This window comes from Pleurodeles waltl, chromosome 3_1 (genome assembly GCF_031143425.1).
Source record: "Pleurodeles waltl isolate 20211129_DDA chromosome 3_1, aPleWal1.hap1.20221129, whole genome shotgun sequence".
NCBI classification, from domain to species: Eukaryota; Metazoa; Chordata; class Amphibia; order Caudata; family Salamandridae; genus Pleurodeles; species Pleurodeles waltl.
In genome coordinates, this window is record NC_090440.1 from 1,458,564,800 (window position 1) to 1,458,579,395 (window position 14,596).

Genomic DNA, 14,596 nt, shown 5'->3' on the forward strand with positions numbered 1-14,596 from the left:
AGGAAAGTCCGTTCCTTCCCATGCTCCCAGGCATACTCCGGCATGCTGATGAGATTTTTAAGGAGCCAGTAAGAGCATGCGTTATTGTAGGAAGCTGGCTTGGTGTGTGGAGGGTACCTAAGGTACTTACACCTTATACCAGGTTCAGGTATCCCCTCTTAGTGAAGTGTAGACAGTGTCTATAAGCCAGCTCTCTACGGGTAGCTGTGGGTGAGCAGCCAAGGCATATCTAGGAGACATGCAAAGCTCCTGCAACACCAATGTAGTCACACAGCACTTAAACACATGAAAGAAACCACACAGTGTTACAAAAATAAAGATACTTTATTTAGTGACACCATACCAAAATTACTAAAAAGGCAATACTCCTTTAGGAGGTAAGTAAACACACTAAATATGTACACTAGTATTCAGAAATAGGCATACAAAAGGTTGGAAAACAGTGCAAATAGCAATAAACAATAGTGACCCTAGGGGAAGCCCAAACCATATACTCGAAAAATGGAATGCAAGCACAGGACCCCCATCTAGGTAAATGGAATGTGTAGAGGGGAGCTTGGGTTACTAGAAAACCACAGAGGTAAGTAACACAATACCCCCCTAGCGACCAGGAAAGCAGGAGTAAATCACTGGATTTTCCACAAACCACCCAAAAGGAAGGGAAAGAAGACAACCAGACAAGTCTGCAAGAAACCAGCAGTAGAAAAGAGGACATGTGGAGAGAGGGGACCAAGCCCACAAGTCACAGTGGAGTCCATGAGGAGGAGGAGCTACTACCCACCAAGCTGTACTTGCAGGAGTTGGTAGACTGCGAGGAAGAACAGGTCAGCCCTGGAGCTAGAGAAGGGTTCCTGAAGGATGCAGAAGATGTCCCACACTGGAGTGAAGATACCAGACTGATGTTGGTGCAGGAATTCCACCAACGATCCTTGGCAAAGGCAAACTTACGGTTAGTGGAAAAGTGATGCTGCTGGGGACCAGCAAGGCCCATGACTCCTCCTCCCAGGGGGTGGGGGGTGTCACAGGGGACCCTCAGCATTGCAGAGAGTCCAGAGGAGCAGGGGCAGTACCCACAGGAGTCCCACAGGATGGGGACACAGAAGTTGCAGAAGAAGCCCAAGCAGCACTACAGAAGGGATCCCACGCCCAGGAGAACCACGCAGGAGGCTGGGCTTTGCAGGATGGAGTGCTGGGGGCTGGAGCTACACGTCACATGAAGATCCCTAGGAGGAGATGCAAACAAGCCTAGGCAGCCACAAGAGACGCAGTGCACAGGGGGACTGTCCTGCATGGGAAGGCAAGGGCTTACCTCCATCAAAGTTGGACAGCTGGAAGAGTGGACCAAGAGGACTACTCCGGACCACCACCCGTGATGCAGGATCCACGCAGCTCAAGATGAGGGGAGATCCATGCAGCCAGTCGTCGTTGCAGCAGGTGCCTGCGGATGCAGGGGGGTGACTTCTTCACTCCAAGTGAGACTCCTTCTTCTTCTTGTGCAAGCTGAAGTTGCTTTCTTTTGAGGATGCACGGCCGGGGAAATGTTGGAAAGATGGCAGGAACCATGGAAACAACGTTATAGAGGAGTCTTCTTTGTGGGTTTGCAGCGTTGTTGGTTCCTGGAGGGTTCATTCGCAGTTCCAGTGACCAAAAGTCAAAGTGGAGGTTGCAGAGGAATGCTGCTGGAGTCTTGCAAGCCGAATCTGAGGACCCACCCAAGAGAGAGAGACTAAATAGCCCTGAAGGGGGGATTGGTCACCTAGCCAGGTAAACACCTATCAGGAGGGGGCTCTGACGTTACCTACCTGGCCTTCCACTCAGATGCTCCCAGAATGCCCTGCCAACCTTGGAAACAAGATGACAGAACCCAGGGATCCTCTGGAGGAGCTCCGAGCACCATTACTGAGGTGGTGATGGACAGGGGAGTGGTCAATCCCCTTTCCATTGTCCAGTTTCACGCCAGAGTACAGAGTGGGGGTACCTGAACCGGTGTGGACTGGTTTATGTACGGAGGGCACCAAATGTGCCCTTCAAAGCATGCTTGTGGAGGCTACCCCTCCCAAGCCAGTCACACCTATTTCCAAAGGGAGAGGGCGTTACTTCCCTCTCCCAAATGTAATGCTTAGTTCTGCCTTCCTGGGCTTAATCAGATCAAGCAGCAGGAGGACAGAAACCTGTCAGAGGGGTGGCAGCAGCTTGGGCTGCCCAGAAAACCCTTTAAGACTGGTGGTAGCAATGCTGGGGGTGCTTTAAGGAGTCCCCGGAGTGCATAGAATCATACTTCCAAAACTTGTAACAGTATTGGGATATGATTCCGACATTTTTGATACCAAACATGCCCAGATTCAGAGTTACCATTATGTAGATGGACATAGGTAGTGCCCTAAGTCCAGTAGACATGTAAAATGGTGTCCCCGTACTCACAAAATCCAGGAAAATGGATCTGGAGTTTTTGGGGACACCTCTGCTAGTGCAGGGGTGCCCTCACACACAGGTACCTGCACCCTGCCCTCTGGACTGAGAGGGCCTACCATAGGGGTGACTCACAGTGACCTGTAGTGAAAACGGGTGCGTGCACCTGTTTCATGCAGACTCTAATGGCAGACTTGCAGAACCCTTTGCATGGGCTCCCTACGGGTGACAGAGTAACTGCTGCAGCCCATAGGGATCCCCTGAAACCCCAGTTCCCTGGGTACCTAGGTACCGTATAGTAGGGACTTACATGGGGTGACCAGTATACCCATTGTGGGAAGAAAAAGGTATAGTTACCAAATTAGAAGGGAGAGAGCATAACCACTGGGATCCTGGTTAGCAGGATTCCAGTGAACACAGTCAAACACACTGACAACAGGCAGAAAGTTGGGATAATCATGCCAAGAAATAGGGCACTATCCTACAATTATCATTCTCCAAGTTGCTAAAAAATACAAGGCTGCACCCACAGACCCTTTGTTCATAAAGGCTCAGATTCCTCCTGATTCTATTGTTATGTCAACTACCTGCAAAAGGGCCAATAGTCAATCTACAGGAGATGCTCTACCTCCTGAGAAGGAAAGTAAAACGTTAGATGCAGTAGATTAAAGGGTTGCATCTCAGGCAGCCAGTCACTGGCATATTCCTAATGCACAGGAGTTGCCAGCACAATAGAACATTGTGCATTGGGATGCCATAAAAGAGCTCCTTCACTATCTCCCGTAGGAGCATCGCAAAAGGGGGTGCAAAATATTAGCAGAAGGACAAACTATTACAAATAATTCCATTTGTTGTGTGCTGGATGCTGCTGATATGGCCGCATGCAGCATTAATACCAGCATAATTATAAGAAGACATGCTTGGCTCAAGTGTTCAGGGTTTAAGCCAGAGGTACAACAGGCAGTGTTCGTACATGCCTTTTGATAAAGACCATCTCTTGGGCCCACAAGCTGACACTGCCCTAGAAAAATTGAAAAAAGATAACGAAATTGCCAGAGTTATGGGGGCACTCCAAGCCACTACACACTGGTACTTTTCGTCACCCGGGTTTCACAAGAGGGTTTAGGTCATCCTTTCAAAACCAGTCTTCCCCACAAACCAAGGTCACTTCTCAATCCTATACCAGAGATTTTTATAGAGGTGCCTGTAGAGGAAACCATAACAGAGAAAAGTCATCCACTTCTAGCGGCTCTCTTCTACTGCCACACACCTCTTCTGTAGAGTGAACATTTTTACCCACAGTTGACAGATACAACCACTGATCAGTGGGTTCTTTCAATTATCCAAAATGGTTACTGTCTGGAGCTCATTTCCACTCACCCAAACATACCCCTTGCACTCAGAAACTTTCATAAGAACATCTTTCTCCTCTAGGAGGAATAGCAATCTCCTCTCAAAGGGGCAAAGAGGCAGTTCCATTAAAACATCAAGGTTTGAGAGTATACTCCCTGTACTTTCTTATACCCAAAAAAGACAGTTTACTCAGACCAATTCTAGATCCCAGACTATTAAACCACTACATTCTATCAAAGCATTTTCATGTGGTCACTCTTCAGGATGTCATTCTCCTTCTCCTACAAGGTGACTTTATGACAGCGTTAGATCTAAAAGATGCTTACTTAACATTCAGATCCATCTAGCACACCGCAAAATACCTCAGAATTGTGGTTCCATGACAACATTACCAGTTCAAGGTCTTACCTTTTGGGGTCACAACCACTCCCAGAGTATTCCCCAAATGTCTCACAGTAGTTGCCACACACCTCAGGAGACAATACATTAATGTCTTCCCTTACTTGGATGACGGGCTTATCAAAGCCAGCACTTTACAACTGTGTCAAAATCACCCTAAACTCATAATCCGTCTCCTACACACTCTGGGATTCACAATCAACTATCTCAAATCCCAAAACCAAACGCTTCAGGTACAACTTAATCTAGGGGCAATTCTCAGTACGCAATTGGGGCAAGCATTCCCCAGCTCAGTCTGTGTTCAAACGTTCTGAACATTGATTTCTCAGCTAACAGAAAACCATTCATACACAGTGAGGACTCTCATGCACATGCTAGGGATGATGGCTTCCTGTATTGCCATCGTATCGCATGCCAGAAGCCTTAAACAGTGTCTCTCTTGTCAATGGTCTCAGGCACAGGGTCAACTGGAAGATCTAATGTTGATGGACTGTCAAGCTCACCACTGTCTGCAATGACGGAACACCACCAACCTTATGAAAGGGCGGCCCTTTTTGGACCTTTTCTCTCAGATAATTCTTACCACAGACGCTTCACAGACCGGTTGGGGTGCTCATGTCCGCAACCTTCCAGTGCAAGGCTTATGGTATATCACTAACCAGTCCTTACATATCTATCACCTGGAACTGCAGGCTGCATTCCTAGCAATGAAGGCGTTTCTTCCATACTTGCAACACAAAGTAGTGCTAGTACATACAAACAACATGACTGCCATGTACTACCTTCAAAAACAAGGGAGAGGCATGTTTATCTCAGCTGTCCCATTTTACGCTGCCAATATGGAAATGGGCAATTGATCACACCACCCACATAGTGGCACAGTATCTCCCAGGAATGGAAAATCATGTTGCAAACCTACTCGGCAGGATGCAGCAACAAGTCCACGAATGGGAACTCCACCTGCAAGTCCTTCAACAGTACTTTCTAAACTGGGGAACACCGCAAATAGACCTATTTGCCACTGCTCAAAACACAAAATGCCAAAACTTTGCACCCTCAGTCCACTGGCAGTGCTCTATGGCTGTGTTGATTAGAGATCTTTGCTTACGCTTTTCCGCCTCTTCCATTCATTACTTTTCTAGTACACAGGCTCAGACAATCTTCCCTCACCATGATATGTGTAGCTCCCACATGGGCTTGTCAGCCATGGTTCACAACTCTTCTGGATCTCTCATTAGTTCCACACAAGAAGTTCCCCAACAGGCTGGACCTTCTAACACCGAATCAAGGACACCTAAGCCATCCAGACCCCAAGTCACTCAACTTAGCAAAAGACTCCTCAGAGTTCCAGTCATTAAAGCATTTATGGAATGACTTAAGAGTCATTCCACCAAGGGTCCCTTTGGCATCATCCTGGAATCTTAACATTGTTTTCACAAGGCTTATGGGTTCCTCTTTTGAGCCACTATTTGTGTATCTCTTGCAGTTCCTATCATAGAAGGTAGCTTTTCAGGGGCAAATATTTGCAAATTACTCAAAACCTCAGATATATACATTTATTTAAAAAACTACTGATCAGATTTACACTAAATGCCCAAAAGCACAATCTGCATACCGACAGCAAACTTTCTGCCAAATTTGTGTAATTCTGTCCAGTGGTTCGGGCTGCAGTCGTGTTCATAGGTCCTATGGGTATTAACATGGGAAATACAACTTTTTTGACTGCAGCCCCCCTCCCCCCCCCCCCCCCTTTTTTTTTCTCGAATCCTGCTTGACGGTTCACCCCAGAACTTTCTGTGTGCAACAAGAATCACCGGCACACTTAAAAAAAAAAATTATAAAAAAAAAAAAAATTGTGAAGATCGGCAAACTGTGAGTAAGATATAGGCAAGTCAAAAAACACTTTTTCTATGGAAACATGGTGGTAACTTGGTAACTATAACTACCCACTGGTGACGCCAGTAAGGGAGGGGGGGAGGGTGTGTGTATGTGTGTGAGAGAGAGAGAGAGACCTAAGGCTTTTATGCTCATAACAGCAAGGATTAATATTAGAATCTGGGCCCCTACAAAGGACTCTTTCCCTAACAGCAGACACTGCAGGCCTCATCCTGCACCCCCCTACCATCTAGCTAATAACAGTTGCAGTCAGAGTCTTTCACAGCCTACTGTATCAGGAAGGGCTCCAGCACATCTATAGAAAGCCTATCTCCAATTTCCTCACCATAGTGTTTGGTGCTTCCTCCTCCCATCTAGGTGATATCAGCAGTATTCACAAGCTGTCTGAAGAAAACACCCAATCTCCCCCCCCCAAAAAAAAATCTTGTACTAAGATCCAGGCTGCGAGCCTGTATTTCTTGTGCATGGCACACTAATTAATCTAGCATACAAGCCTGCATACAACGCATGGGGTGTCCCATTTAGAATTCCAGATTTATTGTGAGCAGAGGAGCGTTAGATGAATTGGTCTGTAAGCACACATTTGTGTCTCACAGGTAAAAAGCTTGTCATTAGAAATCATTAGGACTGTATACTGCCACCATGGTGGTCAGTGCTTGAAACGTGCACAAATAACAGTAGTCCCCTGTTCTTTTAGAGACATCTTGATGCACATCTCTTCATCTCTTTGTTCAAGACCGTGTGGGACATCAGAAGCAATTTAATGGAATGCTCATTTATTCTGCAGTGTGCATGATTAAGAAAAATTGAGGCCTGATTTGGAGTTTGGTGGACAGGTTCTTCAGCCACAAATGTGACGCATATCCCATCGGCCTTATTTCAAATGCAGTATATGCTACAACACTTCCAATATTTAAGACGGGTGGGATATCCAAAACGTTTGTGACAGACTAACCCATCTGCCAAATTCTAAATCATATCTCATGGCAAATGTGTTCTGTTTTCCACCAGTTGATAAGGCATTGATGTACACTTATTGATGACAAGTTTTAAAAATAATTGTATGTATGCCTGTGTGAGCCTTCACTTTTAGTTTGGTTAAATCATATGGACACTTTCCTGCACGGAAGGATAAACGATTACCAACATGAAAAAAAAAAGGAAAAATTGTGGTAATAGTTTCTTGGAAATAGTGTCCTGTGCATTGTTTTGTTGTTTTTTTGAGTTCGGGATTGCCATATATTTATCAACTAAAGCTTCCACAGCATCATTTAACTAGCTTCAACCATATTTTGATAGTTTTCCTGAAACTGTTGTCCCTTGTTCCTAGCTGGCTGTGGAAAGTTCCCATATACAGGCTTATTTCAGGACTTTGGGAGTCATCGTATGTGACGGTTGTATCCTTCACTGAGTCCCTGAACCAGATATTTAACTGTTTCTCCTTCTGTTCTTTCAGGGACGATGGGAAGGAAGCTCTCAAGTTTTACACTGACCCCTCCTACTTCTTTGATCTATGGAAGGAGCAGATGTTGCAGGATACCAAGGACATCATGAAGGAGAAGCGGAAGCACCGGGTGAGATGGAATCAGAGGGACATGTCAGTGAAACAGGGTTGAGTTGTGTTCATCAGTGAGCGGGGGCTGAGGGACAAGTGTTTGAAAAATAGTGGATGAGATAGGCGCAAAGGGCAATTGTTTGAGAAACACCGGGCGGGATGGGGGCAGAGGGGCAAGTGTTTGTTGATAAAATGAGGCTGAGGACGTGCTTCAGAAACACTAGGCGAGATAAGGGAAGTGATTTGAAATACTGGGTTAAATGGGGTAGAGGGACAACTGTTAACAAATTGCTGGATGTGATGGTCACAGGAGAGCAGTTGTTTAAAAAGTATCCCGATGAGATTGATTGAGAGGGACAATTGGTCAAGATACACTGTGAGAAGCGGACAGAGACAGAAGTGTTAGAGAAACACTGGGAGGTTTGCAGGTAGAGGGGCAATTGTTCCTGAGATGGGGGGGAAGCAAGTGTTTGAGAAACACAGGCGAGATGGGGGCAGGGGGCAAGTATTTGTTAGTTATATGAAAGTAGAGTACTATTGGGACAGAGGAGAAAGCGTTTGAGAAACACAGATTGATACAGGGTTCAGAGGGGAGAGGTGTGTGTTATTTTCGAAAACATCTGATGAGAGATGTGTTTGAGAAACTGGGTGAAATGAGGCAAAAGGGTAACTGATGAGCACTGCCTGACATGAGCAGAGGGGCATGCCTTAGAAAATCACCATGTCAGATGGAGGCAGAGGGGCAAACGTTTGGGAAACATTGGGTGAGATGTTGCAGAGGAACAATTGTTGGTTATTGAGATGGTGATCAGAGAGACACCTGTTTGAGGAACTGCAGATGAGTTGGGAGAATGGGACGATGTGTTTGCTGTTGAGATGCTGACAGCAGAACAAGATTTGAGAGACACTGTGTTCCATGGTGACGGATGAAGTAGTGTCTGTTAACTGCCAGGTGATAGGCAGGGATATGCAAAACACTGGGTCAGGCAAAGTCAAGGAGATTGGGTTATGTAAGGAAGGTGGGTCAGAGTGTGGAAAAATTAGTTGGAAGAGAGGAGCGGGTGTTTGGGAAACACTTGATCAGGTATGGCAGAAGCATATGCCTGTGAATCTCTGGATCAGATGTGAATAAGTGAACCGAATGTTATGCAGGAAGGGGTTAGAATAGTGGGTTTAGGAAGAACTAGTGTTTGGGACCGTGAGTGACCAGGAATGGAGGTGCAGGTGTCGGTGACATTTTGTGAGTTTGATACTGGGAGTGTCTGGTGTTGTCCCTGTGTAGAAGAGCAAATAATGAAGTGACAACTCAAGTTCCATAAATGTAAGGAGATAAACCCTGGTCCTCCACCGCAGGGCATTGTCTTCCTTCTACTGCAAGCATCAGGACTGAAAAGCTTCCTGCTCCATGATGGTCACTGTTGCTTTAATTCATCTACTGTTGGTGTCATTGTGGCAGGGTAGAGGTCTCATTAAGTGTTTTATGCAGTCTTATATTGTAGATGTATCATTAATAAGCCACATTCTGGGGTCAAGTGGCACCTCACAATTAACTTTATATGTTGAAGATAACTAAGCACACCCTATTCAGTTCTGACTCTGATCCCTAGACCATTGTCCTCAGGGTATTTATTTCCTGTCGATTTAGGGGAAAATGGACCATCCAGGAAAAATCTTCATACCCCATCCACCACTATCTTCTGGGTAATTCCCCCACTGTGCCTGTTGTGTTGCACCCTGCACTCTATGTAAGCTGCTGTCTCACTGTGCTCACAATGACTTCAGAACAGCAAATGGGCTGCTGTTCAAAAATCTAAATTTACACAGCCTCAGAACAAAGTGCTCAAGGAAGTGAGCTAGATCTCCCCTCTTCTTACCACCCTCGCCCTCCATCACACACAGATACACCCTTTCTTTATTACCTTTCCGGAGTACGTGTTTGCTATAATCTCAGTCCAGTTCTGTCCACGCTTCTGTTATTTCCAAGACAGTGTGTGCTTGAACAAAATTATACAACTGGCAGTGCAAATCACTGGGACTTGTATAGCATACAGTAGCATCAGCAACTGAGGGTAGTATTACTTGAGTGAATTTGCTATAAAACTAGCTTCATCAAAGTCTGCAGAACTAGTCCACTGTAAAATTAAGGCTGCTCCACTGCAAGTGACCTCTGACCCTTTCCCCACCCTCACACAAGAGTGCTACACAATTATGCTTGATTGGAATGGCAAACAGTATAGTGCTGTGTGTTGCCATTTACTGTGATGCTCCCCCTCCTGCAAATGGTGATTCCCAGTGGTGTATGTGAGTGTGGAAATATTTGAGTAGTTCTCAAAGCAGGGCTGCTACTGGATCCTCTCTGGACTGTTGGTGGGGACCTAGGCCAACCTTGTTGGGTTAGGTTATTTTATTGTTAGGGAGGGCTGCGACCCAGCCTTTATTCTTGGGGAGTACTAGAGAGTCCAATGACCCATCAATTTCCAGCAGCGCGAGACACCTTCTTGGCACACGAATGGCACCCCCCCCCCCTCCCCGCCCCCCTCTCAAGGGACTGATAGACCTGATCCGGCTCCGCGGATCCTCACCCGCTGCGAGCCAGGAGACACAATCCGAGACCTCTGCCATAGAAAGGACTCACCCTGGCTTCTTCCCCTCTCTCTATCTGCAACCAACTTAACCAAAGCCAACACAGACCGAGGACTCTCTCATGCCACCACCTTGCTGGCGCAAGTGGCCTCCGCTCAAGGCAGCAAAAACTGCGCAACTGACCACATTAAAAGCAGCCTAAGCAACTGACTCAGTATCACCAACCACTCTTTGGCTAGAGTGGTCACACCACGACTCTACCTTCATCGGCACTGCCTCACCTACCTGGACTCAACAAAGCACACCAATAACCACTGGCTCAACTGATGACCCAGGAAACTCTGGAAGCTCCCGCTCCTCCCACAGTGGGGCATCAGAGGGTGGCGAAGACCCCCCTCGCATCCTTCGTCGTCAAGCCACTCTCCACCTCTGTGGCTGGGGATCAGCTGTTGTGGCCCTCGGCTTCCCCTGACCCGATGCCTAAACTCGATGCCACCCTATAGGCAATCGAATACTCACGCACGTCTGTCGAATCGCACATCGCAAAAATTCATGAAGAACTCGAAGTCCTCATGGGTGACCACAGAAAGCTCTCAGAAACTGTACGAACAATCCCCGAGGTGTGCCAACAACTTACAACCCAGGAGCAGACCACTAAGGACCTAATGTACAGGGTAATATGACTAGAATTCAGGGCCGAAGCCGTGGAGGGTCGAGCCTGTCGCAACAACATCCGCGTGGTGGGCATACCATAGGGGGCCAAGGGGACTAGCTCCATGAGTACATTCCTGGAAGAATGAGTCTGCTCATTCACTCTGGCTTTATCCCTCTCTTCTCAGTTTACTATGGAGCGAGCCCACTGTGTCCTGGTGCGCGTGCCGCCCCCCTGGCCCTTCCACGCCGATAGTAGCCAAACTCCTTCACTATAAAGACTGAGACACCATAATGCAAGCCGCAAGACTGGGCCCCCCCCTCTCGGCCATGGTAACAGCCGAGTAGCTGTATACCCAGATGTAGGAAAGTACCCTCCTTTTTATTTTGGGCATGGTTACCCCCATTTTCTGCCTGTTGTCAGTATGTCTAACTGTCTCTACTGCGATTCTGCTAACCAGGACCCCAGTAGTTTTGTTCTCTCCTCTAAATTGTACCTTTTTCTACCCACAAATGGCATACTGGCCCCATCATGTAAGTCCCTAGTATATGGTACCTAGGTACCCACGGGATTGAAGTTCCAGTGGATCCCTATGCGCTGCAGTAGTTATTCTGCCACCCATAGTGAACCCATGCAAAGGGTTCTGCAGACTTGCTATTACAGTCTGTATGAAACGGGTGCATGCACCCGTTTTCACTACAGGTCACTGTAAGTCACCCCTATGGTAGGCCCCCTCAGTCCAACGGGCAGGTTACAGGTACCTGTGTGTGTGAGGGCACCCATACACTAGCTGAAGTGCCCCACTAACTCCAAATCAATTTTCCTGGACTTTGTGAGTGCGGTGACTCCATTTTACGCATGAACTGGACATAGGTCATTACCTATGTCCAACCACATAATGGTAACTACGAACCTGGGCATGTTTGGTATCAAACATGTCAAAATAATACCCAAACACTTTTGCAATTATTGGAAGCATGATTCCATGCACTCTGGGGGCTTCTTGGAGGACCCCCTAGCATTGCTGGCACCAGTCTTAGAGTTTTCTAGGCAGCCCAGCTGCTGCCACACCTCAGGCAGGTTTCTGTGCTCCTGCTGCTAGATCTGAAATAGGTGTGACTGGCTTGGGAGCGGTAGCCTCCCCAAGCCACTGGTTTGCTTTGAAGGGCACATTTGGTGCCCTCTGTGCATAAACCAGACCATTCCGGTTCAGGAACTCCCAGTCCCTGCTCTGGCACGAAACTGGACAATAGGAAGGGGAGTGACTACTCCCCTGTCCATCACTACCCCAGGATTGGTGTCCAGAGCTCCTCCAGAGCGTCCCTGGGTTCTGCCATCTTGTTTTCCAAGGTTGACAGGGATCTTTGTGAGCATCCGAGTAGCCAGGCCAGGACGGTGATGTCAGAGCCCCCTCCTGATAGGTGCTTACCTAGTTAGATGACCAATCCCCCTTTCAGGGCTATTTAGGGTTTCTCTCTTGGGTGGATCCTCAGATTTGGCTTGCACGATTCCAGCAGGACTTCTCTGCAACCTCTGCTTTGACTTCTGGCCACTGGAACAGCGACTGGACCCTCCAGGAACCGACAACGCACCTATAAAGAAGAAGACTCTTCTACAACTTTGTTTACACGTTTCCTGCCAGCTTTGCAACATTTCCCTGGCTGTGTATCCTCAGAAGACTGCAACTCTTCAGTCTGTACAAGAAGAAGAAGGAATCGCCCTTGGAGTGAAGGAGTCACTCCCCTGCAACCGCAGGCACCTGTAACAAGTGACAACTGGCTACGTGGATCTCCTTACATCTTGAGCTGCGTGGATCCTGCATCACGGGTCCGGAGTAGTCCTCTTGGTCCTCTTTGCCAGCTGTCCAACTTGGGTGGAGGTAAGCCTTTGCCTTCCCATGCAAGACAGTACCTCTGTACACAGTGTCTCTTGCAGCTGCCAACACTTGATTGCATCTCCTACTAAGGATCTTTAGGCGACGTGTAGCTCCAGCCCCCAGCACTCCATCCTGTAAAGCCCAGCCTCCTGCGCGGTTCTTGCATGGGATCCTCTTTTGTAGTGCTGCGTGGGCTTCTTCTGCAATTCCTGTGTCCCCGTCCTGTGGAACTCCTGTGGGTGCTACATCTGCTCCTGTGGACTTTGCAACCCTGAGGGTCCCCTGTGACTCACCCTCCTGAGCCTTTGCTGGTCCTCGTCTGCAATCTTCTTTCCAGCGTGGGACATCTTCTGCATCCATCTGGAACTCTTCTCCAACTCCAGTGCTGATCTGTTCTTCATCACCTTCGACCAACTCCTGCAACTACAGCTGGGTGGGAAGTAGCTCTTACTCCTCCTGGCCTCCACTGTGACTCTTGGACTTGGTCCCCTCTCTCCACATGTCTTCTTTCTTGAGGAAACCACCACTGGTTTTCTTGCAGCCTTCTCTGGGTGTCGTCTTTTTCTCCTTTTCCTCCGTTTGGGGAAAATCCAGTGTTTTACTCCAGCATTGCTTGGGGGGCGGGGGGGGGTTCTGTTACTTCCCTTTGTGGTTTGTACTGGCAGCTCCCCTCTATACATTTTGCTTCCCTAGGTGGGGGTACCTTATTCGCATTCCATTTTTTGTAGTATATGGTTAGTGCTCCCCCTAGTGCCACTATTGGTTATTGGTATTTGCACTGTTTTCTAACCTGGTCTATGCCGGTTTCTGATTACTAGTGTATATATTTAGTGTATTACTTACCTCCCAGTGGTGGGTTACCCTTCTAGTATTTTGTGGTGATTTGTTCCAAAAATAAGGTACCTTTATTTATGTGCAACTGAGTGTTTTCTGTCATGTGTGTAAGTGCTGTGTGACTACAGTGGTATTGCATGAGCTGTGCATGTCTCCTAGATAAGCCTTGGCTGCTCATCCACAGCTACCTCTGGAGAGCCTGGATTATAGACACTGCCTACACTTCACTAAGAGGGGATACCTAGACCTGGTATAAGGTGTAAGTACCATAGTTACCCACAACACACCAGGCCAGCTTCCTACACCAGACTTCACAGTGCAAACACACTGACAACGCTCTTTGTTCCTGTCAGTAAAGCGACAGCTGCGCAAGCTTAACATTTAGTACTCCTTACTGTTCCGGCCAAACTGAAGGTCATACATGACCAATGCACCCATTTCTTTACGGAATCTGAGGCAGCTTGAGATTGGGTGAAAGCCCATTTCGACTGAGCCAGGCGGCCATCACCCTCGTGTAGCAATGCCCAACAACCCAAGGGGAGGAGCCGACGGAGTCGACAATGTGGTCGCCCCTCCGGATGTGCGAGTGTCCCCTCTCCACAGGAGCTCGAGCTAAGCCAGAGATCAGCCTTAGAGATGGCGTTTTCCCTACACCTTGCCGCCACAAACAGACACGAATGCTTCAGACAGTGAGGGAGATACAATTGCAAGTGACCAAGTCTCGGAGGGTCTCTTTTCCGGCCCTCAGATTACACCACAGATAGTAGAAGACCTACTGTAACTCATGTTTCCTTACACCATGTGCATCATCAAATAGGAACTCATGCAGGCTTGCAACTTCCTACAAATGGCTCTGATACCCCTGCAGTAATACTTGCCTGAGTTAAAAGCACCCCCCCCCCCCCCCCCCTCCCCCCAAAAAAAACAATCTGTGACTCGATGCTGACTTAGCCATCATCCCCGTTCTTGATGTTGTTCGGGCGTTCAGTGTAAGGCTGCAGGCTTTTGTTATGCTTTTATTGCTGTTACTCAATGTTGT

General features: G+C 47.6%; 1 protein-coding gene across 6 annotated transcripts in view; it reads left to right on the plus strand.

Moving 5' to 3' along the window:
- The window catches only part of WASF2 (WASP family member 2), a 373,370-nt gene that overhangs the window by 309,904 nt on the left and 48,870 nt on the right, over positions 1-14,596 (plus strand). For all 6 annotated transcript variants that reach the window (XM_069225037.1, XM_069225038.1, XM_069225035.1 and 3 more), the window contains one exon: positions 7,514-7,631. In XM_069225037.1, the coding sequence (XP_069081138.1) occupies positions 7,514-7,631 (118 nt within the window). The remainder of the gene's footprint in view (positions 1-7,513; positions 7,632-14,596) is intronic.